The 25,810-nt window shown below is 43.4% G+C and overlaps 1 protein-coding gene across 1 annotated transcript in view; it reads right to left on the bottom strand.

The window, feature by feature from the left end:
* Positions 1–1,083: 1,083 nt before the first annotated feature.
* The window catches only part of LOC115476974 (actin-like), a 34,217-nt gene continuing 9,490 nt past the window's right edge, over positions 1,084–25,810 (bottom strand). Inside the window, exons 2-6 of the mRNA XM_030213584.1 lie at positions 24,929–25,065; positions 20,060–20,170; positions 15,117–15,555; positions 6,029–6,210; positions 1,084–1,242 (exon numbers count right to left, since the gene is read on the bottom strand). Coding sequence (XP_030069444.1) covers positions 1,099–1,242; positions 6,029–6,210; positions 15,117–15,555; positions 20,060–20,170; positions 24,929–25,051 — 999 coding nt within the window. The 5' untranslated portion in view covers positions 25,052–25,065 and the 3' untranslated portion in view covers positions 1,084–1,098. The remainder of the gene's footprint in view (positions 1,243–6,028; positions 6,211–15,116; positions 15,556–20,059; positions 20,171–24,928; positions 25,066–25,810) is intronic.

Genomic DNA, 25,810 nt, shown 5'->3' with positions numbered 1-25,810 from the left:
GGAAGAAGCACATTAGGGTCATGGAGTGGCCTAGCCAGTCACCAGACCTTAATCCCATTGAAAACTTATGGAGGGAGCTGAAGCTGCGAGTTGCCAAGCGACAGCCCAGAACTCTTAATGATTTAGAGATGATCTGCAAAGAGGAGTGGACCAAAATTCCTCCTGACATGTGTGCAAACCTCATCATCAACTACAGAAGACGTCTGACTGCTGTGCTTGCCAACAAGGGTTTTGCCACCAAGTATTAGGTCTTGTTTGCCAGAGGGATTAAATACTTATTTCCCTCTGCAGAATGCAAATAAATTCATATACTTTCCACAATGTGATTTTCCGGATTTAATTTGTGATGTGCTATCTCTCACTGTTACCAATAACCTACCCTTCAATTATGGGCTGCTCATGTCTTTGTCAGTGGGCAAACTTACAAAATCAGCAAGGGATCAAATACTTATTTCCACCACTGTATATATGCAAATGAATATGCAAATATGCCAAGCCACACCCTTTGCCCCCCCCAAATGAAACAGTCAAACTATGCCCATGGATATGAGTTAGATATGAGTAACCTTAGCTTGGGCACATCTCTGATAAAAAAAAATAATAATACACAAAGTTACATTAAAAATAAAAAATATATACAGTGAATATTATATAGTAACTGGCCTATTTTATTTATTTATTTACCGCATTTGTACCCCACATTTTCCCACTTGGTGGTAGGTTCAATGTGGCTTACAGATTATTTAAGGGAAGCAGGTTACATTCCTTCCATAGCATTATTTTTCAAATGTTAATGCTGCATCAAAAAGACCAGGTTAACCCATATTGTTCTTAGGTATATTCCTGGGGGAGCACTATTTCTCTTCACTGACCCCCATCCCCCAGAGAAAATCTTAAGTGCCTTCAAAAAAAGGCAGTGGTCAGTTTTATTAGCACTTCTTTGGCCAATACACACTCCTGTTATTCGAATTTGCCCTGATCTCACTCATGCTCACCCTCGGACATTTCAGAATTCAACACAGATTTTAACTTTGTCATTGTTTTCTCTCTTGACAAGGAAAGCCGCACTTTACCCTTAGCGAGTACCAATGGATTTTTCTAGAAGCATTTGCGGTGGACAGTGGAGGCTCCAAACTCATTGTACTCCTGTTTGCTGACCCACATCTGCTGGACAGTGCACATGGAGGCCAGGGCAGAGCCTCCATTCCAGACGGAGTACTTGCGTTCAGGTGGGGCAATGATCTGCAGAGTCAAAATACCAGTGAGTTTACAAATGTGCACCAGTCTCTTCACCCCTTTTAGTACAGCCCTAGATATTTCATTTCCGTAATAACAATGTCAGATCTGTCGCCTTCACACTCAATACCAGATCTCCGATGGCATAAAATTACATAAATACATAAGTATTGCCATACTGGGACAGACGGAAGCTCCATCAAGTCCAGCATCCTGTTTCCAACAGTGGCCAATCCAGGTCACAAATACCTGGCAAGATCCCCCCCCCCCCCCCCAAAAAAAAAAAACAAAAAAACTACAACACATTTTATACTGCTTATCCCAGAAATAGTGGATTTTCCCCAAGTCCATTTAATAATGGTCTATGGACTTTTCCTTTAGGAAGCTGTCCAAACCTTTTTTAAACTCCGCTAAGCTAACCGCCTTTACCACATTCTCTGGCAACAAATTCTAGAGTTTGATTACACGTTGAGTGAAGAAACATTTTCTCCGATTCGTTTTAAATTTACTACATTGTAGCTTCATCGCATGTCCCCTAGTCCTAGTATTTTTGGAAAGCGTAAACAGATGCTTCACATCTACCCGTTCAACTCCACTCGTTATTTTATAAACCTCTATCATATCTCCCCTCAGCTGCCTTTTCTCCAAGCTGAAGAGTTTTGTGGGCCATTGCTAGACTAGATAAACGGTTCTATAGTAATGGAAGAGTTTAATGGTATGGAACTTTCATAGTCAGCTGGTGTATCTTAAGGGGCACATTAAACAATAAATTTAAGAGGTTCATTTTCAAAATAGAAAAACTCCTCGAAAATGGCAGAAAGTGGCATTTGGACATTTTTCTCTGAAAAACATCCAAATCGCAATTTTCCAAATTTGAGATTTATTTCTCTATAGTGCATCCAAATCAGAAGTGGGGGGGGGGGGGGGGGGCTGTTTGGAGTGGGATTTGGGCATTCCCAAAACTTGGATGTTTTCCTGGCATAATGGAACAAGGCAAAAACATCCAGTTAAAAGTTTGATGTTTTGGTCTAGACCTGTTTCAATCACGACTAAGTCACAACAAGGTGCCCTAAATGACCAGGGATTAAGTAAGGCATGATCCCCCCCCCCCCCTTAATCCCCCAGTGGTCACTGACCCCCTCTCACCCCTAAAGATGTGAAAGAAACAGTACATACCAACCTCTGACAGCTTCAGATGTTATGATCAGTCCAGGGGCGTAGCTAGGTGGGGGCATGGGCCCCCACAGATTTAGCTCTTGTCCCCTCTACTTTCGACCCCTCCTGCCGCCAACGCACGGGGTTACATACAGGACATGCATGCAGGACGTCAGAAGTCAGGACTCATAGAAACAGATCAGCGAATGCGCCGGAGACCGGCGCTGAAGAAGACTTCAGCTGGCGGCGGTGGGGTTTGAAAGTGGCGGGGCAGGGTCAGCGGCTAGGGGAGGCGGGCTAAAATGTGGCCCCCCCACCTCTGGCTCTGGACCCCCCTCCCGCTGAGGTCTGGCTACGCCCCTGGGCCAGTCCTATTAGAGCAGCAAGCAAGTTGCTGGAGTAGCCTAGTGGTCGGAGAAGTGCATTGTACAGGAGACCCAGGCCCATAACCCACTGTTACACTTGTGGTGGAAAGCGTGAGCCCTCCAGAACCCACCAAAAACCTACTCTACATACATGGAGGTGACACCTGCAGGCATAAGGGCTATTATAGTGATGTACAGTACATTTTTGGAGGGCTCACCATATAATATAAGGGGGTAACGGTGAGATGTGTACCTGGAACCTTTTAGGTGAAGTCCACAGCAGTGCCCCCTAGGCTGCCCCACTGCTCTGCTGGGATGTCTGTGTGGCCAGTCTACTCCCCCCTCCCCAATATTGTTTTTGAAAATGGTGCTAAAAGATAGACGCACTGAGCACAAAAACGTCTAGCAAATGGCCATTTTCAAAACAAAAAGTTGGATGTATTTCTGGTTTGACCACTAGAAAGCAAACATCTCCCTCCAATGGCAAATGAAAGGCCCACCGAATAAACAAGAACGGAAAACCTACACCACGAGAGGAAAAATAGACCCAGTAATATTTTGGCAACAAATCTCTGACAACGAATGGACAATAAAAACAGATACAATCCAATTCCTCTTAGAATGGGACGACAGATGCAGATCCATATTAGACAATATTGCTCCAACCCAAACCAGAACCTCACATAGAAAGAATTCAATACCATGGTTCAATAAAGAGTTGAAAAAACTTAAAACACAAGTCAGAAGGTTAGAACGAGCATGGAATAAAAAGAAAGATGACCCCACACTCAATGCCTGGAAACAACTCCAAAGAAAATACAAATATACCATAAGACAAACTAAAAGACTACATTACAAAACCGTAATCGGACCAAACTACAAGGGTACACATAAACTCTTCCAACTCGTGAATAAATTATTAGATACTATACCAGTCACAACCAACAGCACAGACATCCCAGGAGCAGACAATCTCGTGAAATACTTCAACGAAAAAATCGCACAATTATGACTTAAGATACCTGTCAGTACCATCGACTATGCTGAACTCCTTGACTGTCTAGACCCAGACCCTGGCATTTACCCAGAGGACAGGACTTGGACCAATTTCGAGACACTATCAGAGGATATCATCTCCCAAAAGCTTAAAAGATTTGCCAAATCTCATTACAAACTAGACATATGCCCAAACAACCTGATGACATCTGCCCCTCAACAATTCATAACCGACATAACAAAACACCTGAATTATATGCTACAAAATGGACTCTTCCCGAAGGAGAAAGGAAACATTCTACTCACCCCTATACCCAAAGACGCAAAGAAAAGTGCTAATGAACTAACCAACTACAGACCAGTAGCATCCATTCCCTTAATAACCAAACTAACAGAAGGGTTGGTGACCAAACAACTCACAAACTATTTAAATAAATTGTCAATACTACACGACTCCCAGTCAGGATTTCGGTCTAACCACAGTACCGAAACAGTACTAGTCACTCTTATGACTAAATTCAAACAAACGATTGCAACTGGAAAAAACAAACTACTCCTACAATTTGACGTCAAGTGCTTTTGACATGGTTGATCATGGAATATTACTACATTTCCTTGAGTACTTCAGAATGGAGGTAACGCTCTCAATTGGTTCAAGGGATTCCTAACCACACGATCATACCAGGTGACATCTAACTCGACTACTTCAGCCACATGGGTACCGAAATGCGGAGTCCCACAGGGATCCCCCCTCTCGTCGACTCTATTCAACTTAATGATGATACCCTTGGCTAAACTATTATCAAATCAAAACCTCAACCCATACATATACACAGACGACGTAACGATCTACATCCCATTCAAACAAGACCTAAAGGAAATTTCCAATGACATCAACCAAAGTCTCCATATCATGCATTCTTGGGCGGATGCATTTCGGCTGAAACTTAATGCAGAAAAAACCCAGTGCCTAATTCTCACCTCTCAACATAACAAGAAAGAATTCACCGCCATTAACACACCAAATCTAAACCTTCCAATTTCAGACACCCTAAAAATTCTTGGAGTTACCATCGATCGACACCTAAAACTCGAGAATCACGCGAAAAACATAACCAAGAAGATGTTCCACTCAATGTGGAAATTAAAAAGAGTAAGACCTTTCTTCCCAAGAACTGTTTTTCGCAACCTGATACAATCAATCGTGCTCAGTCATTTAGATTACTGCAATGCACTCTACGCCGGCTGTAAAGAGCAAATAATCAAGAGACTTCAGACAGCCCAATATTATCTCAGCTAGGGTAGGAGTGGATAAACATGTCTTCCTAGAGTAGGATTTTTACTGAGCGCTGATCAGTGGTGTACTGAGGGCGGGGTGGAGGGGTCAGTCCACCCTCGGGGCACCCTACAAGGGGGTGTAGGGAGCAGCTGCATGGCTGTCGGCTCTACCGGGTCTCTGCTCCCTCTGATGTTACTTCCTGTGCTGGGGCAGGAAACCGGCGGAGCCGACAGCCACGCAACTGCTCCCAGGAACCCCAAGAAGTAAGAGCAATGTGCTGGGGGGGGGGTGGAAGTGGAGGTGATGCACCGGGGGGGGGGGGTGGAGGTGATGTGCCCGGGGGGGGGGGGGCTCAGCAGCGATCTGCCCCAGGTGGCAGCTGACCTAGGAACGCCACTGCTGAATTCCACCTGATCATGACTTGCTTTATTTCATGACAAGATGCTATAATGCACTATTGAATAAAGGCAAGATACAGTTTTAACAATTCTCTTTCTCTGTTCTCTTCCTCCTTCCCTCCCCTCTACCCCCATAAGCAGTGACACAAACTTAGGGGTGGGCAGAACTAAGCTTTTCTCATGTCGGCTGGAGCCCAACCCCTTGGCTATAGCTTCCATCAGTGACTTCTCCAGTTCTGCTCATGGGTCTTCTGCTTACTCCCTACACCCGGGGTTCAGGATCTGCCCCCCTCTCAATATCCCCCTCCCCAACTGGTCTACCTTCTTTTGGTCCCTGGCAGTAGCAGCATTACAGGAGGAGGCTTTTGACTTGTGATGGTTATAAATCAAATTGCCTTTAATCTGTCAGTTGCATAGTGAAGTCTTTTCCTCCACTAATTAATATTAGAATTTAATCAATAATTTCCAGCACAAAAAGACAACATAGCCTGTCATTGAAGGTAGTGATTTATTATATGAGGCAAGCTATCGACCGTTAGTAGTAGTAGGGATTAAGAATTTATCAATAACTGTGGCAGATGAAAAGAACTGAACCTCACCTTCATCTTCATAGTGCCGGATGCCTGGAATGTGAACTCTTTCTGCATCCTGTCTGAAATCCCTGGGAACATTGTGGTACCACCAGAGAGCACAAAATTGGCGTACAGGTCCTTACGGATATCAACGTCACACTTCATGATGGAGTTGAAGGGGAGTTCATGAATTCCAGGATTTTCCAAGCCTGCAAAAGAGAAACAATATTGGTATTTAGTTATTTTTTGGTGAAGGCTTTTGTTGTGATGAAGTAGTACTAATTTGGATTTTTTATTTTTTTTATTGCCTTTTCCCAAATCCAAGTTCAAGGTGAGTTACATGTTCAGGTACAAGAGATATTTCTCTGCCTAAACTGGCTGACAGTCTAGTTGTACTTGAGGTTCTCACTCTGCCTCTCTAACCACCAGGCTACTCCTTCACTTACACCTACAATGTGAACTTATCCAAAATAATTTCACAAGGAACAGAGTTGCAAGAGTTTATTATCGCAGACATTGTGGATCAGAGGTTCATAACTTTTTTGCTTCCTGCACCCTTTAACTGATCATTGAAATCCTCGCACCCCCCTTCCTAAATCATGTGTCCACTAGTGACTACTGACAGATACATATGTGGCTGTTAGCCGCTAACAGTGCCAACTGCCAAGATAAGAACATACTGAGTCAGACCAATGGTCCATCTAGCTCTGCTTCCAACAGTGGCCAATCCAGGTCACAAGTACCTGATAGAATCCCAAAGAGTAGCAAGACTCTGGAATCCCAAAGAGTAGCAACATTCCGGAATCCCAGAGTTGCAAGATTCCGGAATCCCAAAGAGTAGCAACATTCCACACTACCAATCCCAGGGCAAGCAGTGGTTTCCCCATGTCTGTCTCAATAGCAGACTATGGATTTTTCCTCCAGGAACTTGCCCAAACCTTTTTTAAACCCAGATATGCTAAAATTACAGTAGTATACAGTAATTTTACCAATAATTGTCCTAATAACTGCCTTCATTCTGGCTAGAGTGTTTCAATAAATTGCCTCAGATTTCAAGACCCTTCTCCACATCCCGTTTGACCTCTTCCTGGTAGGCACCACTGGTTAAGATCTCCTGTTATAAATCATAACAGAACCTGAAAACTCCATTGTCAAAAGTCTCTTCCGGCCAGCTAGTGAAGTGCAGACATTGATAAGGCAATAAACAACACTCACGTTTTGGGAACACCCAAATCCCATCCCTATCACACCCCCTTGTGATCTGGACGCAGTGCAGTGAAAAACATTTCAAATCTGAGTTTTGGAAAATCACAATTTAGACAGTTTTCAGAGAAAAAAAACCCAGCCAAATGCCACTTTATGCCATTTTTTAGATATTTTTCTCTTTTGAAAATGAGCCCCTAAATGGAACAAAGCATCGCTGATTCTGCTAGGCCAAGCTGAGGTGATTTGATCAAGAAAAGCACAGTAGATCTGTGAAGAGAAGCTCAGCTGAATATTGCCGACTCCAAGAGGTTGGAATCCCAGCTGATCCTAAGAAAGGAAGCCCAGCTAAAACGGAGAGGGTAAGACTGAGCAGGAAGGCCCAGCAGATGCTGAAATGGGAAAGTGCAGGTGATTTTGTGAGAAAGCACACCACTGATCTGGTGAAATGAAACCCAAGAGATCCGAAAAGGTGAAGTTCTTCTGGAGTTGTGAAGATAAGCTCAACTGATCCCGTAAGGATATGGCCACACGACTGTAGAAGTCTAGTTGATTCTTTCAAGGAGAGAGAATTTGAATCGGCATGGAGAAGCAAAATTGATCACACAGGGTCAAAGGCATGTCGGGTTTTGTTTTTTGGGGGTTTTAAAAATATAATTCCAAGTGAGAACAAACTCAGCTATATCTGAGAGTACTGAGAAAGGGTACTGCCAGCTGAAACAAAATTCTAACCTAGTCTCGAGGTATCTTCCTGCCAAACTTGGGAGGTTTAAGAAATAATTACCGCAAGGACAAATTGCACCAAGTTTGCAAAGAAAAAGGCTTTTAACTAGGGAAATTAAATTCTTGAGATATAGTGATACTGAATCTGAAAGGCACTTCTTATACTGTGAAAGGGAAGCAGAGAATATACAATGAGGTCGAATATCAAGTGATATTGCACAGGCAACACTAAGAAGCTAAAGAATATTAGGCGCTGAAAAGATGACTCATAGCCAGCACTGCTACTGCAAAGACAGGCGTAGAAGATCCTGAGAGGTCAAAGTGCAGGTGAATCTGTGAGGTTAAGGTTAGCAGAGTCCATGAAGTCAAGCACAGCAGAGCTGACCTTGAGAGACCAAGCATAGCTGTCACTGTGAGAAAAAAGGGCAGCTGACTCTGTAAGCCCAAACGCAGCTGACCTGTGAACCCAAGCTCGACTGACCCTGTGAAGTCAAGTGCAGATAATCCTGTGAGTCCAACCACTGTCAACATTGTGAGGTCAACCACAGTTCACCCTTTGAGGTGAAGCACAACTGGCCCTCCGAGGTGCAGCAGAGCTTCTCCGAGAGGTGAAGCACAATGGATCCCATGAGAATAAACCCAGCTGAACCTGAAAGATGAGTCTCAGCTGATCCTGTAAGGTCAAACTCAGCAGAGTCTGTAAGGTCCAGCCCAGATTACTCTACCACGTGAAAAGAGCTAATTACCCCTCTTAATCTACTGTAAGGTCAAAGACACCCAGGACACAGTGTTCTTTGTGAATAAGGAAGATCGGAATTTGGATTGCAGAAATGCCATTCATAAGAAGGTTCCTTTTTTTGTTTGTTTGTTTTTGTTTTAGGGAAAGGAGAGCAGCTGAACTAACCCAAGTTAGAAGAAATGGAAGGTCAGAAACTAAATTCTGTTCCAGTCAGAAGCAAATATGAAACCATTTTACTGTCTCTTAGAGTAGGCACAGCAGTGGCATCTGGTCATCTCAAGACCCAAAGGTGCTTAACTGTGAAAGGAGTCTGATTATGCCTGCTACCTTTTGCCCCATTAGAGTGCGAGACTGACTCAATACCCTGTTTCCCCGAAAGTAAGACATCCCCCGAAAATAAGACCTAGTAGAGGTTTTCCTGAATTGGTAGATATAAGGCCTCCCCCGAAAGTAAGACCTAGCAAATTTTTGTTTGAAAGCAGGGCCGCTGAGAGCCGGACAAGGCCACCCCCGGGCCGCCCCCCCCCCCCCCCCACCCAAGGTCGCCGGGCCCCCCCTCCACCCACCCTCCATCGCTCCCGGAACTAACCTTAAACGCCTCTTTTCACCTTCGCAGCAAGCAGCAGCAAGACAGACCTCTCCTTCCTTCTGTGCCCCGCCCTCGTGGATGTTACGTCAGGCAAGGGTGGGACATGGAAGGAAGGAGTGGCCTGCCCTGCTGCTGCTTGCTGCGAAGGTGAAAGGAGGCGTTTAAGGTTAGTTCCGGGAGCGACGGAGGGCGGGCGGGCCAACCCCGATCCAACCCCGATGTTTCCCCAAAAAATAAGACAGCCCCTGAAAATAAGACCTAGTGCATTTTGGGGGGCAAAAATTAATATAAGACAGTGTCTTATTTTCGGGGAAACATGGTATATACAAAGAATGAGAGAATAACTTACCCCTAAAGAGGAGATGTAGCTGGTTGAGTACTGGGAACTGCAAGTACCTAGCATTAAAACAGGAAACCACCACATGGAATCAACTGAGGGACTTGGAGAACTCCTGATCTGAAATTCCTCAGGGAAATGTCATGGAAGGAATCCCCAGGGCCAATTAAGAAAAGGCTGTGAAGGAGAAAGGAATGTACAATTGTCTCTTTTCTTTTTTTAAGTACCTCAAAAGTTATGAAGTCCTGCAGCGAAAACTCTGGAGTCTTATGAGGAGCAGAAAGAGTAACATCAGCTAGAGCAGCAACAGCAGCATGGGAAGCTCAAAATGGCCGCCTTCCTGCGCACCTGCCAAAATTCATGAAGAGATGCTCGTTTTTGCCTTTCGCTCCAGAGAGAGACAGCTAGAGCATCATGGCAAGGACAGATCCAAAACCAGGCATCCCATGTAGAAAAAAAGTTCAACTAACCTGCCGGAAGAGCCATATGAGGAGAGCAGCAAAAAACTAAAACTTTATGTCAGGACAGCCTATGCTGCTGAGTGTCACCAAGGCCAAAACGGGCTGAGTGATGCAGAGTTGCCGACATCACTAAAGGGGATGCGGGACGAATAGTCATGAGAAAAAGATTAATTGTGCAGTCAAAACATCCTTCAGGACAATGCTTCTCCACCAAAGTAGCTGGCTTCAGGGTGAAAAGTCTGCACAGCTGGAAATATCGCCGGGGCTGTTTCTCTGCTGCTGAAAAGTCTGCGGGATTGAAGTGGCTTGTAACCAAAGTGACTTTGGTGCTTCACTGCCTTCACAAGTAAGTGTGAGCCACTGAGTGAAAAAGTACCAATAATGGGGTTACAAATACCAGAGATAAAGGCTATAAATATCTGGAAGGGCAACTTTCATTGTCTTGTGTACTATCGGGTCAGTAGAATGGGACTGTGCAAATGTTTTTCACAAGTTCGATGTTTTTCATGTTCTACAGCCTAAGAACTGGAGATACCTAAAGTGGGGTATGTGATTTCTGGTGTTAATTATTTTTTTTATTGATAAACGTTTCTCATTTTTTAAATGCATAATTAGTTCATACTTGAGGCTGAAATTTGGCATGATTATGCAATTAATATCCCTCTATCTTGTGATATAAATAAGTCACATACTCCACTTTTGGTACCTTTTTGCTCCGTGGTTCACAAATGCATTCAGACTGAACTGTTATCAGAGCGAGCCAACTCAGAGAAAACCCACTGAAAGGATCAAAGGAAGTCGACAAACCTACCACTGAAGACATTCTAAATATTGCTGGAAGGTCTAACTTTCCAATTCTATGAGAGGAGACGTAGCAGACATGGGGGCGGGAGCAGGGGTAGAAAGAACCCCGACCACCAGGTGTACCTCTGGTCTAAATGCCCCAAAGCTCCACTGGAAACCACTTGAATAGCTGGACCAAGAGCAGACCTCAATCCATAACTGGAGATAAGAAGAGGTGGGAACTCAGCATCAACGAATATCACCTACAGCTGCATGGTTCACATAAAGGAGTAGCCTAGTGGTTAGTGCAGCGGACTCTGATCCTGGGGAACTGGGTTTGAATCCCACTGCAGCTCCTTGTGACTCTGGGCAAGTCACTTAACCCTCCATTGCCCCAGATACGAATAAGTACCTGTATATACTATGTAAACCACTTTGAATGTAGTTACAAAAAAAAAAAAAAACCCACAGAAAGGCAGTATATCAAGCCCCATTCCCTTTCCCTTTTCCCTAAACAGTTGGGTCTAAGCCTGCAGAGAAGGAGAAAGAGGCCTGATGTGCAGTGGTTTTCTTCCCTCTTCTCCTGCCCTACAATCTCTGCGGGGAGAGGGAGAGAGACTGAGGAGAAACCCGATGCCAGCAGCTTTGCAGAATTCTGTATGTTCTGTGGGGTTGAGCAACTCTGTGCAAATTCTGCACTGTTTCCCCCAGGAGTAACACAGTAGGTCAGGAGCTACCTCAGAAGAACAGTCATCTGCTGAGTGTTCTACAGCTGCATGATACCCTTAAGGAAGAACTACTTTTCTTTCTTTGTCTCCATCTGCTGCTCAGTGAACACAACCCACAAATTCTGGACTGATCTGTGGGACGCTAAGGCAAGAGGTATTATCACCTTCGTCTTTTCTGATGGTTAGACCTCTGCTAATGCACCCTTCAGTACTGTCTTGTTACACTGTTTGGGAGCCTTGAGGTCATCAGATATATTTGGTCCTAGATCTTTCTCATGTTGGGTGCATAAGGAGGACTTCAGCATTTCCTTCCCTCACTGATTATATATAGCATGCTTTGTTTCAGTATTCCAGGTACACTACTTTTCATACAGTATAAGTTACCAAATATTAACCATTCTTCAGGCTTTCCCTATTTCCTGGAGTACCTTCATAAAGAGAAACCTTCCATATTAGCCCTCTGCAAGATTATTTATGAAAACACTGTATAAAAGTGAACATAACAATTATCCCAGAGGAACTCCACAGGTGGTTAACCTTTCCATAGAGAGAACTCTTATGTCCAATACTGTATGTTGCCTATAACTCAACCATTGCAATGACAGAGCCTACACCAGGGTGCCCTCCAGACCTTTGCAAGTATATATCCTGAATCTGGCCACTATAGAGGTAATTTTAGACAGTCATTCCAGCACATAAATAACCTCTTATAAAATATAGACTGGGGTAAAAATATGCATTATGATATGAAGATGCATACTTTACCAATGGGCATGCATAGGGGTGGAGCTGGACACAGCATGGATGGAGTTAGCATATACACATACCTTTTATAATCTTCATGCTTACATGCATAAGGTACGCGCCTTCAGTTATACCAATTCTCGAGTCGGTGTAAGCAATCGTACCTACACTTAAAGTGTGTTGTTCTCTGCCACATAGAGAAATACTTTATAAAGATAAGTCGGAATCTACTAGTCTTCCTTAAAGAATGCCTAACTAGGCCCCATGTTATAAAATTACCCTCTTGTCACTCATTTATCACTCTTGATCAATGCCCTTTCCCCTAGAACTATGAATAGCAGCCTCAACCAACCCAGAGAATAAAAGGCCCAACTCAAGAATCAAATGTGACCGTCTCTGGGAAAAGGCGACTATAGTAGCAGATCCAAAATGTTGAGAATTGCTAATTTTTCATTTCATGGGTCCATAAGCAAACTGAAAAATGTACATGTTTGAACTTATGTGACTTTTTTATTTTTTCACAGAAAAGGATGAGGTTTAAACTGTTGTTATTACAAATTTGTTTACTTTAACAGAATTCATTAAAACCTCACTTGTTTCCAAAAATTTTAGTCACCTTTTTCCTGGAGATGGTCACAAATTAGGAACCTTCTGCATGGCAATGCACTGTTCTACTACAAAGCCACCAAGTTGGCCCTACTTAACCAGTTTCTGACCTGTTGGGTCACCTTAACTCCTAAATCTAGGTTGGTTAGTTGTTTATGAACCTCCTGTATGGACTAGTGCTATAGGACTTACCAAAATTCAAAAATACCACACGTGGAGGTTAATTTTATAATTTTATATAGGCCACCTAGACTGTGGGCCAGAAAGATGCACAAGTTAAACTCTAGCAGCATCACAAACAGGGGGCAGTCAACTTAAAAGTCTGCCTGCATTGGCTTTATTTCCTAACTAATGGGGTTTCCATCATAGCCCACTCCTGCTCAAAGGTGGCCAAACAGGTAGAATAGGTGATGGCGAAAACTATAGGGATGCTTGGGTGCATAGGGAGAAGAATGGTCAGTTGGAAAAAAGAAATGATAAAGCCCCTGTATAAGACTAGTGAGACCTCATCCTATAGTAGAGTGGTGGAGTAGCCTAGTGGTTAGAGCACCGGTCTTGTAATCCAGAGGTGACCGGTTCAAATCCCACTGCTGCTCCTTGTGATCTTGGGCAAGTCAATTAACCCTCCATTGGCTCAGGTACAAACTTAGATTGTGAGGCCTCCTGGGACAGAGAAATATCCAGAGTACCTGAATGTAACTCACCTTGAGCTACTACTGAAAAAGGTGTGAGCAAAATCTAAATAAATAAGATTCTGGAATCTTGAAGAGTGACAAGATTCCATGCAGAATCTCAAAGAGTAGTGACATTCCATGAAGAACCCCAAAGAATAGCAAGGTTCTGAAGTGGAGGAGTGGCCTAGTGGTTAGAGCACTGGTCAGTTCAAATACCACTGCTGCTCCTCGTGATCTTGGGCAAGTCAATTAACCCTCCATTGGCTCAGGTACAAACTTAGATTGTGAGGCCTCCTGGGACAGAGAAATATCCAGAGTACCTGAATGTAACTCACCTTGAGCTACTACTGAAAAAGGTGTGAGCAAAATCTAAATAAATAAATATATAATAATTTGCACATCCGACGGTCCATGTCTGCCTGCGTTTGTAACATCTCCTGACGTCAGCCAGCCTCCAGCGTTCCATTCCCCCTCACTGTCCTGCCCTCGCGTCAAGACGTAATGGCGTCAGAGGGCGGAACAGTGAGAGGGAAGGGAATGCTGGAGGCGAGCTGACGTCAGGAGAGATGTTACGAACAGAACAGAAGCCAGCACCAGCCATCCAGAGAACGTTCAGGTACAAATCAAGGGGAGGAGAGAAGCATGGGACATCGAGGGGAGGGCAGGGCAGAGGAGAATTGATGGACATGGATGGGATGGGAGGACAGTAGAGGAGAGAATTGTGTGGCACGGATGGGAGGGCAGGGAAGAGGAGAATCGCTGGACATGGAGGGGAGAGCAGGGGAGAGAGGGAAAAAAAAACTTACGTGACAGCCTTCCTAGGGCCCGTTTCATTGTTGAGGAAACGGGCATGGTTCCACTAGTTTAGAGCATTGTGTACAATCCTGGAGACTGTACCTTCAGAAGGCAGCTAATAAAATGGTCAATGGTCTTCATCATAAAGCGTATGGGGACAGACTTAAAGATCTTTAGAAGAAAGGCAGGAGAGGGGAGATATGACAGAGACATTTAAATATCTGTGTGGTATAAAGGTGAGTCTCTTTCAATTGAAAGGAAGTCCTGGAACGAGGAGGTATAGGATGAAGGTGAAAAGGGATAGACTCAGAAATAATCTGAGAAAATATTTCTTCACGGAAAGGGTGGTGAATTCGTGGAACAGTCTCCTGGTGGAAGTGGTGGAGAGGAAAACAGTATCTGAATTCAAGAGAGCTTGGGATAAGTACATAAGATCTCTAAGGGAATGATAGGGAGAGTAGATGGCATGGATGGGCAGACTGGATAGACCATATGGTCTTTATCTGCCTACATTTTTCTGTTTCTATGTTCTATCCTGAACTGTCTTTGACATTTTTAGAACACAGACCGTAGAAGTCTGCCTGGCACTGGCCTTACTTCCCAAGTACTATAAAACCATGCTGCCTTGAACCCTGTAAACAATAAAATAATGCAGTTCACCAGTATTGCTTAACTAATGACATACATTATGAATCTTTGATAAATTGGAGTAACATGTGGTATTGCAACTGACCAAGGAAGGCTGGTTGAAAGAGAGCCTCTGGGGCCCGGAACCTCTCATTGCCAATGGTGATAATCTGTCCATCAGGAAGCTCATAGGTCTTTTCCAGAGAGGAAGAGGAGGCAGCTGTGGCCATTTCCTGCTCAAAGTCCAAGGCGACATAACACAGTTTCTCCTTAATGTCACGCACAATTTTTCTTTCTGCTGTGGTGGTGAAGTTGTAGCCTCTCTCGGTCAGAATCTTCATGAGGTAGTCTGTCAGGTCACGGCCAGCCAAATCCAGACGTGTGATAGCATGGGGCAGGGCATAACCTTCATAGATGGGCACTGTGTGGGTAACACCATCACCAGAGTCCATCACAATACCAGTGGTACGACCAGAAGCGTACAGTGACAGCACAGCCTGGACGGCAATGTACATAGCTGGAGTGTTGAAAGTCTCAAACATTATCTAAAAATGGATGGAATGCAAAAATATATAAAGATTAAAGATAATCATTTCCAGGACAATAATTGAACTAATACATAGATATTTATTTTTCAACCAGTCACAGAAATGTACATAATTACATGGTTGGTTAGGTTGAGAAAGGATTTGAGGTTCTGGTCATAAATTGTCAATTACCTGTCTTCATGTGGTAATCCAGGGAAACATGAAAAACACTATAGGGTTGATAGTCAGTGTTATATAACCAGATAGGAACTGGCTTCTGCCTAGTTAAACCTGGAATTGTGGATTTTTTCCAAATGGACTTGGGAAAAATCCACAATTCCAGGAATAACATGCATAGAATGTTTGTACATTTGGGAAGCTTGCCAGGTGCCCTAGGCCTGGATTGGCCGCTGTCGTGGACAGGATGCTGGGCTCGATGGAACTTATCTCATGCATATTCATTGTGGGTGTCCTGAAAACCCAACTGGCTAGGTGTGTCCCAAGGATATAGCTCATGCATATTCAGTACAAAACTACAAAATCCCTGACAACTATTGCTCAATTTCTTATTCATTGTAAATTATATTATTGTTAATGTATAATTTACAATAAATAAGAAATTGAGCAATACGTGTCAGAGATGTTGCGTTTTGTACATTGCTAGTAGCAGCTATTTGAAAAATATTTATCCCTGTGTTTGCATTCGTATGCATATTCAGTAGGGATATCCTGAATCATTGACTGGTTTGCAGCCCTCCAGGACTGCAGTTTGACACCCCTAGTCTAAAGGATACCTCTCTGCACTGTTTGATAATTCTGGGGTAAAAAAAATTATTAGAGGAGGAAGTGACGTCACGGTGCCGAATGGATGCCTGATCTGAGAGCTCCCGCTCGCTCCGTTTAAATTAGCGATTAAAAGCAGTTGTACAGGTCATATTTTTTGAAGTATTTGTGGGGTGCTGCGAAGGAAATTGGTCTGGACGGAATGAGTAAGTCAGCGTCGCAGTCCCGCCGGGATTCGGAGCGTACAGCGGCGAAGACGGGCAGCAAGGGCCTGAGGCGCCACGTGTCTCCGCAATTGCAACTGGATTCGGAGTCCAAGGATTCGCAAGCGGAGGAGTGTTCGGGATCGGAGTTTAGCAGATTGCCTAAAGGCTTAGTTAAAGCACTACAAGCTATACAAGCAGAGAGAAAAAAATTCCTAGACTGAAATCATTGAGAGGATGGACTTACTGAGCTCAGATTTAAAGGAGTTGGGTGGACGTGTTGAAGAGCTGAAGGGTCGTGTAGACGACCAGGCTGCACAGGTTTCTGATCTGATGGCCAAGGTGGACCAGGTGTCTGATCACCATTCTGAACTCCAATTTAAAGTGGATGATTTGGAAAATCGAGCTTGAAGATCCAATATCCGTTTTCATGGGGTCCCGGAGTGTTCCGATGCAGAGGATGTTCTGACTGTTGACAGGGTTCTTTGTGCTAAGGTGTTGGATTCTGACCCTTCGGAGCCCATAATTGAAATAGAAAGGGCACATCGGGCTCTTGGAAAGCTGCAGGAGAATAGACCACTAGACATAATTGCAAAGTTTGTCTCTTCCGCGGTGCGCGACCACCTGTTGTTAAAGGCAAGGGAAAAGCAGTATGTGGATTATAATGAGGCCAAGGTATACATTTATCAAGATCTTTCGGCTTTTACTTTGGCTCAGAGGCGGCTTTTGAGACCAGCTCTGGATGTTTTGATTAAGGGGAAGATCCCCTATAAGTGGGCATTCCCGTTTGCTTTACTTTTCACTCTAGGGGGCAAACTACGTCGGATCCACCATCTTGGGGAGGCTTGGCAAATTCTGCAAGCAGCAGGCCTGACTCCATCTTCTGTGCCTCTGAAGGTGGTTGCGGTATCGGCGAAGGAGCATTTGCAGAAATGGAAATGAGTTGTTCCTAAAGCGAGGATCTCTTTGCTACCAGTTTGACTGTTGTGTGGACCAGTAAATTTGCTCAGTTTAAATTGAACCAGCATTCGGAGTTTGAATGTTTATATTGCCATATGTGTCTTGGTTATTAATGTGATGGGCCCATTGGTGGATGGGAATAGGAGAGAGGGTAGATGGGTGGAAGGATGGGGAGAGAAAGAGGGAAGACGCTGGATGGAAGGGTAGGGAGAAAGGTGACACGATGGAAGGATGCAGAAATAAAGAGGGGAGACTACTGGAAGGATGGGGAGAGAGAGGGGAGAGACTGGAAGGATGGGGAGAGAAAGAGGAGAGCTGCTGCATGGAAAGGGGGAGTAGTGAATGATTGGAGAATAAGAGGAAGGGGCATGGGGAGAACAAGGGTGAGAAAAAGATGAAAAGCCATAAGTAGATGAAGGAAATTAAAGAAAGGATAGTAAGAATGAATTGACACAGAGAGAGACAGAAAAATATTGAAGAAAGCAAAGAAAAAGGAGAGAAAAATGACAAATGGCCAGGAAACCTTGGCAGAAGAGTTAAGCGAAAACGAAGGAAAGCAGAATCTAGAGACTGGGAGCAACACAATGAGAAAAAGTAAATGGCCATACAACAAAGGTAAAGAAAATAATTTTATTTTTAATTTAGGATAAAGTAATATGGTAACTGTGTTAATGAAGTTTCAGAGACCAATACTTCCTTCCTTAGGTCAGGAGAGGATACCGTAACAGCATTATACTGACCTGAGGCAGGAGGTTTTGGCCTCTGAAAGCTCACTGAAAAGGATTAGGCTATTAAATAAATTTTCTGAAATCTGATGCACTGAAAAGCAGCACTTTACCCTGTGTGACAAATTCATCTGAGTGTGACTAAATTTTGCTGGGGGGGGGGGGGGGGGGTAGAGAGAAAATTTTGTGCCCACCCACTTTGGGTTCAGGCCCACCCAAAATTGGTAGTCTGGCTACGCCACTGCTACACCTTTTCAGCGTTGGGCGACACTGGGTTTGGATATGTGGGGACAGCTTTTTGAGGGGGAGGAGTTTGTTTCTTTTGATACTCTAGTCTAGTGGAAGATTACAGGATTCGACCTAGGGATGGTTATGCCTACCTGCAATTGAAAGCATTTTTTTTTTTCCAGCTCCCTGTTTATAAGGCCTGTTTGACTCGAGAGGTGCATTTGCTGGAGGAGATGTGTGTGGATACCAGGAGTACTAGGGGGATGATCACTTCTTTGTATGGACACTTGGCACTGCGTCTTAAGCCTTATCTTTTGCATCGGAGGAACTGGGAGAAGGAGTTGGATTTTACTTTGTCGGAAGCTTCCTTAAAAAAGGGGCTTTAAAGCTTGCTTAAAAAAGGGGCTTTTGAAGTCCTCTTTGTCCGTTGCTTTGAAGGAAAATGCTATCAAGGTATTTTATAGGTGGTACCTTACTCCGGTGAGATTACAGCATATGTTTGGTACGGCATCGGCTCGGTGTTGGAGGAGCTGTGTGGAGTTGGGGACCATGGGTCACATTTGGTGGCCGTGCCCTAAGGCGAGGGTTTATTGGAGGGGAGTGCAGTCTCGTCTTCAAGTTTGGGTGGGTAGATCTGTGCAGTGGCATCCTGCGGTCTTTTTGTCGGAGCAGAAGCCAGAGGGATTTACAGTGAATCAATTTTTGTTGGCGAAGGGGGTTCTGCATGCTGCTCGCATTAACTTGGCGAAGTGTTGGAAATCTCCTCAGGCCCCTTCATTGGTGGGTTGGATATCTAAGGTGTGGTACATTTGTGAGATTGAGCATTTGACTGCGGTGAAAAAGAAAACATTGTCTAAATGGGAGTTGGTGTGGGATCCTTTCATGTCAGCTTGTTCACCATGATTGGGGATTGGTGTTGAGTCTAATTGCTTGTATATGGATAGATGAATGGATGGGAGGGGAGGGGGGTTGAGGACTTTTGGAGGGACTATAGGGGGTAGGGGAGGTTTTTTGGGGGGGTCTGTATGAAAATACCTTTAAAAATTCTGGGGTACAATTGATATACATTGCTGCATTGAGGTTGTTTTTCTTTTTTGTTTTCTGTGGGTGCTGTTAAAATTTGCCCTATGTATTCAGCCTATGTATGCATTGCTTTGAATTTTGTATTCACTATGGTGTCTTCTAGGATGCTGTATTGCTTTCTCAATGCTCAATAAAGACCTTTGTAAATAAAAAAAAATATATTATTAGAGACCCTTGTGAGGTCCTGCTGATGTATTTAAACAGTTTTATTAAATATCCCCTTAAATGTCTCCAGTTATCATGGAAAGAGTGTCAGTGCAGGATATGATACTGCAACTCTGTAATTGCTAGTACTGGTTAATCAATCCCAGAATAAACTTTTGAGCAGAAGGGATATGAAAAGCAGATGAGTGAACTTCAGCCCAAAGATTATCAGCAAAAAGTTAGCCCTCTGGTGAAACTTACTGCAAACTTTGTAAACGGAGTCACTAATAATAACAAGCATGGTATCAAATCAACAAAAGAAAGAAAAAAGGTTTAGTTCCGAAAGACTGAGTGTAAAAACCAAAGTAGACAAGGGATAAGGATACAAGGACACACCTGTGTCATCTTTTCTCTGTTTTTTTTGGGGTTCAGGGGAGCCTCTGTAAGGAGGACAGGGTGCTCCTCAGGGGCGACACGGAGCTCATTGTAGAAGGTGTGGTGCCAGATCTTCTCCATGTCGTCCCAGTTGTTGACGACACCGTGTTCAATGGGGTATCTTAGGATCAGGATACCTCTCTTGCTCTGAGCTTCATCACCAACATAGATGTCTTTCAGCTCTATCACACCCTGCACAAGAAGATGGGTACAGGAATTTAAATCAGTCTAATTTGAACCCGCACCCCTGTCTATTACAGACAGCATACCCTACTATTATCCTCGACTATCAATTCTCTAGACACATGGCCAATTACCTCTGACTGTGCTTCTATAAATAGAGCGGGATGGGGTTGATAACTTTTGTTACTTTTCATTGAAGAGAATCAGAATGTGCTATAATATTCTCTTTTGTTAAAACATAGTAACATAGTAGATGACGGCAGAAAAAGACCTGCATGGTCCATCTAGTCTGCCCAAGACAAACTCATATGTGTATACCTTACCTTGAATTTGTACCTGTCCTTTTCAGGGCACAGACCATATAAGTCTGCCCAGCAGTATCTCCCGCCTCCCAACCACCAGTCCCGCCTCCCATCAGCGGCTCTGGTACAGACCGTATAAGTCTGCCCTCCCCTATCCTCGCCTCCCAACCACCACCCCCTCTTCCCCCCAACTGCTCCGCCACCCAATTTCAGCTAAGCCTCTGAGGATCCATTCCTTCTGCACAGGATTCCTCTATGAGATAGAAGGAGCTGCCGTATCAAGTGTAGAATTGACAGATTCAGCTTTCATATGATACACCTAGGATTGCTACTATCAGCAAATGAATATTGAACAGGCTCATCAATGCTAATCCATATATAACCTGCGAGGCTATGTACAATCTGCTCACATTGATAGCTACACTTATTTCATGGAACTATGCTTGCAAAATCAATAGGATAAGCCTGATGGATTTTGTAGATGAACCCATAAGTCTTTCCCATTCATAAAACCTTTCTTACCACAGGTTTGAGCAAGTCTCAAGAGGGGTGACATCTTGACTGAGGCCCAAGGGATTGGGTAATATAAAGGGAATTCCATACGCCCCAAATAATATATCACCTGAGAATGAAGTTTCCTATCTTGCACCATACCTTCTAGCAATTTGTAAGACCAAAACTCGCCCTCTCGCTTGCCACCTTCTGGAATGGATGATGACAAGCTTGACGAGCTTTGTGTCACCCCCCCCCCCCCCAGATGGGGTGACAAGTGGGGAATGTATAATTATGGTACAGCCAGAGACCCCCCCACTGGAATGGTGGCGGGCCCAGTCATAGAGCTCAAGCCATTACAGACCTTGGCTGAGTCAGAAATCTGATGGCTGACATAACTGGGAGCTTACTGGAAAAGTATGGCCTAGTTTGTAGCCTGGATTGAGGCCTAAATAAGCTAAATTAGGAAAAGTTAGGTCAATAGATATGGAAACAAAACGGAGGATTTCAGCACAAGATGGAAGCCGTATCTGTTGCAAAGTGGAATTTTCTCTAATGTAAGTTAGAAAAACAAGTTGAGAAATGAGTGAGTCATGCCAGGTGCAAAGAAAATAGGGAACTAGCTGTCCAAGAGGGGAGGGAGACTTCCCTGTGAGCAGGATTGTGGTCAGCCATGGTGTAAGAAAGGAAAGGTATAGCTGGATGCAGGGTCTTGCTTAAGATTTGTGGTCAAGCGAGCTAAAGACAAAACCATGTTAGCAAGATAAAAGCTACTCATTAGCATGAGCCAATCAGTGGCAACCATGACATTAGCATAGATCCAATCAGGTATATCTATTGTCATATTATCCATATCCTGAGGGCACCTATAAAAATCAGGGTATTTCCTGGTTTAAGTTAGAGAGAAGGGTTGGCACTCTCTCTCTCCAAGGGAAACCAATGTGACCAGCAGAATTGACAAATTACCTAATTGCTTTCCCTTGTAAAACCTTTAATTGGTAATAGAAATTATAAAAGATTAGGAACTAATTAACACCTGTTTGCAGCCGGATTATTATATTCCTATAACTAATTGATTGTACGTGCCTGTTGTCAATCACTGATTTGACTTGTATCTTGGCAAATAAACTCCTCATCCCAAATGATGATCTGTGGGCTTCACTTTATGATGAAAGGCTGTAAGTATAAATGCTATTGCTGTATCAGGCTATCTTTCGCTGCATTGTATAACTTGTAATCTAAATCCAGTTTGTCATAAGGCTGGTATCTATTCCTTGCCAGTGCTGAGAGGCGGACTAATGCGGGTCCCTTAGACCTAACGTCTCTCTCAGTGGCAATTCCTTTTAGAACTTCACAACTCCTTGATTACCCCAATACTAGTGCTATTTAGAGATGGAGTCAGATTTAAGGTCACTCCAGCCTTCTTGGGGGTCTCTGAACCCTAAATTAAAACAATACATAAACTCAACAAATATAAATTGTGCAAATAGATAAATTGTATTGCAGTTTGGAGAATAAATAGTTTAAAACCATAAATAATGAAAATAGCAAATAGGATTTCCCTTTATATCTGAGAGAAATTTCTTCTTATTTGAGTTTTTGTCGTGCTGTGGAAAATGTTGTTTTGCAAAGTGTTATGATAATGATAAGTAACTATTTTCTTAGTATCTGATCTTGTTTTAATTCTGCAACTCCTAGTATATGAAACAATCTTAATTTTTGTATGTTGCTTAGAACCTAATGGACAACTAACAAATATTGAGAATAGAATAGATTAGAAACACTTAAAATCTCTATACTAGATCCTGTTTACAGTACTTTTACTAAAAATTGTATTTTTTCAAGAAATTCAAGTCAATTTTTTAACATGACAATTTCCCAAAACACCTCAGTAAAACAAGAAATTCACTTTGTTTCTACTGTAAATTTCTTTTTAAATTCTTAGAACCTGTTTCCAAGATTAGATTCTTAATTTCTTTTATCAAAATCCTGTACTTTAGAAACCAAACGCAGGTAAGTATTTTATTCTGATTTCTTTCGGCCTTTAAGCAATTTTTGCTAACGTTTTGCTTTTTAGAGTTCTAATTTTCCTTATGTATTATGTTGTGGTCCACGTATTTTTGTGCAGGCCTTTCTTGTGTCAATTCTTTGCCTTACTTGCGGAGGGCGCCAGCGAGTTGCTTGGAGATCTGATGTAGCTCCTACTGCCCTATCTGTACAAAATCAGAAATGGACGACTACCTCCCTAAATGGTGCAACTTAATGTTCGTATAATCAGTGTTTACGTTCTTTTACTGTGTGAATATCTTTTCCTGAAATAAAATGTTAATTAAAAATCCCTATATAATTTTCTAAGAGGTCTCTGTTTTTATTTCCCTCCTTAAGTTGGACTGATTTGCCGTCTGAATGTACCCCTAGACTTCAGATTTCTGCAGCCACTGCACACGTGCGCCATTTACAACAATCGTCTCAGAGCAGTACCTTGTCATATGCAGCTCAAGGGTTTCAGGGGGGAATTCATCAAGGTGCAGTAAAAGATCACCTTTTACCTCACCTTGATTCACTGCTGGATTCAGCAACTTGCAGGATCTCTGTACTGCATGTTGCTGAATTCTGTTTTAAAAGAATGATGCTGGTTGCAAGCCATCTTGTAAACAGTGTTATTCCTGTGGCCTAGGAGCATTGAGCTGCAAAGCAGCAGCCTGATGCTCCCAGGCCAGCAGAGAAGGGTCCCCACCTCCTGTTGCTCCTGCCCAGCCAGGCACCTTTAAAAATTGTGACCCCTAGCAGTAGTCCAGTGAGACTACTGCTAGGGGTGTCATTTTGCTAAAGGCGCCAGACTGGGCAGGACCGACTGGGACTCATTCATGCCCAAAGGCTCCCCTTGGACCACCAATTCTTTCAAAAGGTAACCCATTTAGAGAGTGAGGGCTTCAAAAGAGTGGAATCGGTGGGGTGTGGTGAGCATGGTCTCGGCCGGGAGGAGAGGGTCTTGTGCCAGGGGGGACTGCTCTGCTAGCCTGGGAACATTGTGCTATGGCTTAGTGGCCCAATAAACTTGGGCGGTGAAATGACCCCAGCAAAAAACGGGGGCTATTTCACTGTAATTTTAGGGCCCTAATGTGACTTGCAGTGCAATGAGATGCAAGACATGAATGGGCATCTAAATGCCGGTTTTTGGACATCCAAAACAGGAATAGAACTTGTAAAATAATCACTTTAGGTTCCTAAGTTTGGATGAAAATAGCAAACAAATTTAGGAGACCATTTTTTTTTTAATATCGGGCCCTTTGTTTTTATCTTGCTAAAAGAGACACAGGGAGATGAAGATGACTTGCTCAAGTCACATGCACAGCGAGCAACAGAGTGATGTCCTATACATGTCCCAGAATTACTCCGGCATCACAGTCTAATGCTCCGACCACAAGACCATTCCTCACCCAAAAACATCCCAAATTATTGGCATAAAAGTAAGGTGTCTGAACATTAGGAGGCTGATGTACCATAGTGCACTGGTGCTTTCATCGAAAACGTGCATGAATTGCTTGTTTTATGTTATTATTTTGTGCAAGAGAAAAATAATCATACAAATGCATGGAAAATGTAGGCAGAACATTGTGCAAATCAGCAATTTTCTGCAAATCCTAATGACACCTCAGGAGCCCAGAGCTGGAACTCCTTACAAATCTGAATATAAATAAATGCCCCCCCCCCCCCTTTACAAAATCGTACTATCAGCTGCCAGTGTGATAATTCAGAGTGAATGGGCTGTGTCGGCATTGCTGGGCGGCTTTGTAAAAGGTGTGGGTGGGGGGAGTGTAATAGCTGTGTTTCTGAAAGAGTTAATACACACCTGATGTCTTGGGCGCCCAACGATGGAAGGGAAGACGGCGCGAGGAGCATCATCTCCAGCAAATCCGGCCTTGCACATTCCAGAGCCGTTGTCGATAACCAGGGCAGCAATGTCATCCTCCATTGTGACCTGAAACACTGCAAAAAAGCCCCACAAATCTCTCTCTCCACTTGCTGCCAAACCTGACGCTAATTATCAGGCTTTCAGTTTTATTTTCTATTTAAAAACATGGATAAAGACTGAATCACGTATCCCTGTAATGAGACATTTCAGTGCGCATTCTTAATTGTGTAACATAACTGACTCTAATCAAAGTTTAAAGTCCTACTAGCGGGCCATAAAGATATGAAGATCCGGAATCTATGAGTATTCCCTTTTAAGTCCTGATTAAAAAGCTCTTAAAATTCCCCATTTCCACCACTGGAGGTCAAAATGGGTTTGTGCCACTCTCCGCCTAAACATGACGGCAGCGCAAGCCCTTGTTCCAATCACCGAGCTTATTACCATATAAGGCAACGTTCAAGCAGGTATGGAAGAACTATGGGTGTGGCATATTGATAGATTGAACTATGTTCCCTAGAAGGCATTTACTGATTTCTCCAAACACATAGCCATGTTGGCTGGTTGTGATAAAGATATAAGACACCATACAGGTGAGCAGCAGGACAGATTGATGAACAAATTGGAGGCTGGTCATAGTGAAGGAAATGATTCCAGTTGTGTTTCTGCCCGAATGACAGGGAAGGTCTTTACTCATTGTCTTGTCCTTAGTTATTAGCAACCAGAAAAGGCAGTAGAACCAATTAATTGTTCCCATATATAAAGTCAACAACAACCTGGTACTTGCTTGAAGAATACAATTCTACTATCAAGGACTTGCAA

This window comes from Microcaecilia unicolor, chromosome 8, assembly GCF_901765095.1.
Source record: "Microcaecilia unicolor chromosome 8, aMicUni1.1, whole genome shotgun sequence".
Lineage (NCBI taxonomy): Eukaryota > Metazoa > Chordata > Amphibia > Gymnophiona > Siphonopidae > Microcaecilia > Microcaecilia unicolor.
Note: the sequence above shows the minus strand (reverse complement) of the source record. Positions and strands in the feature narration are given on the sequence as shown.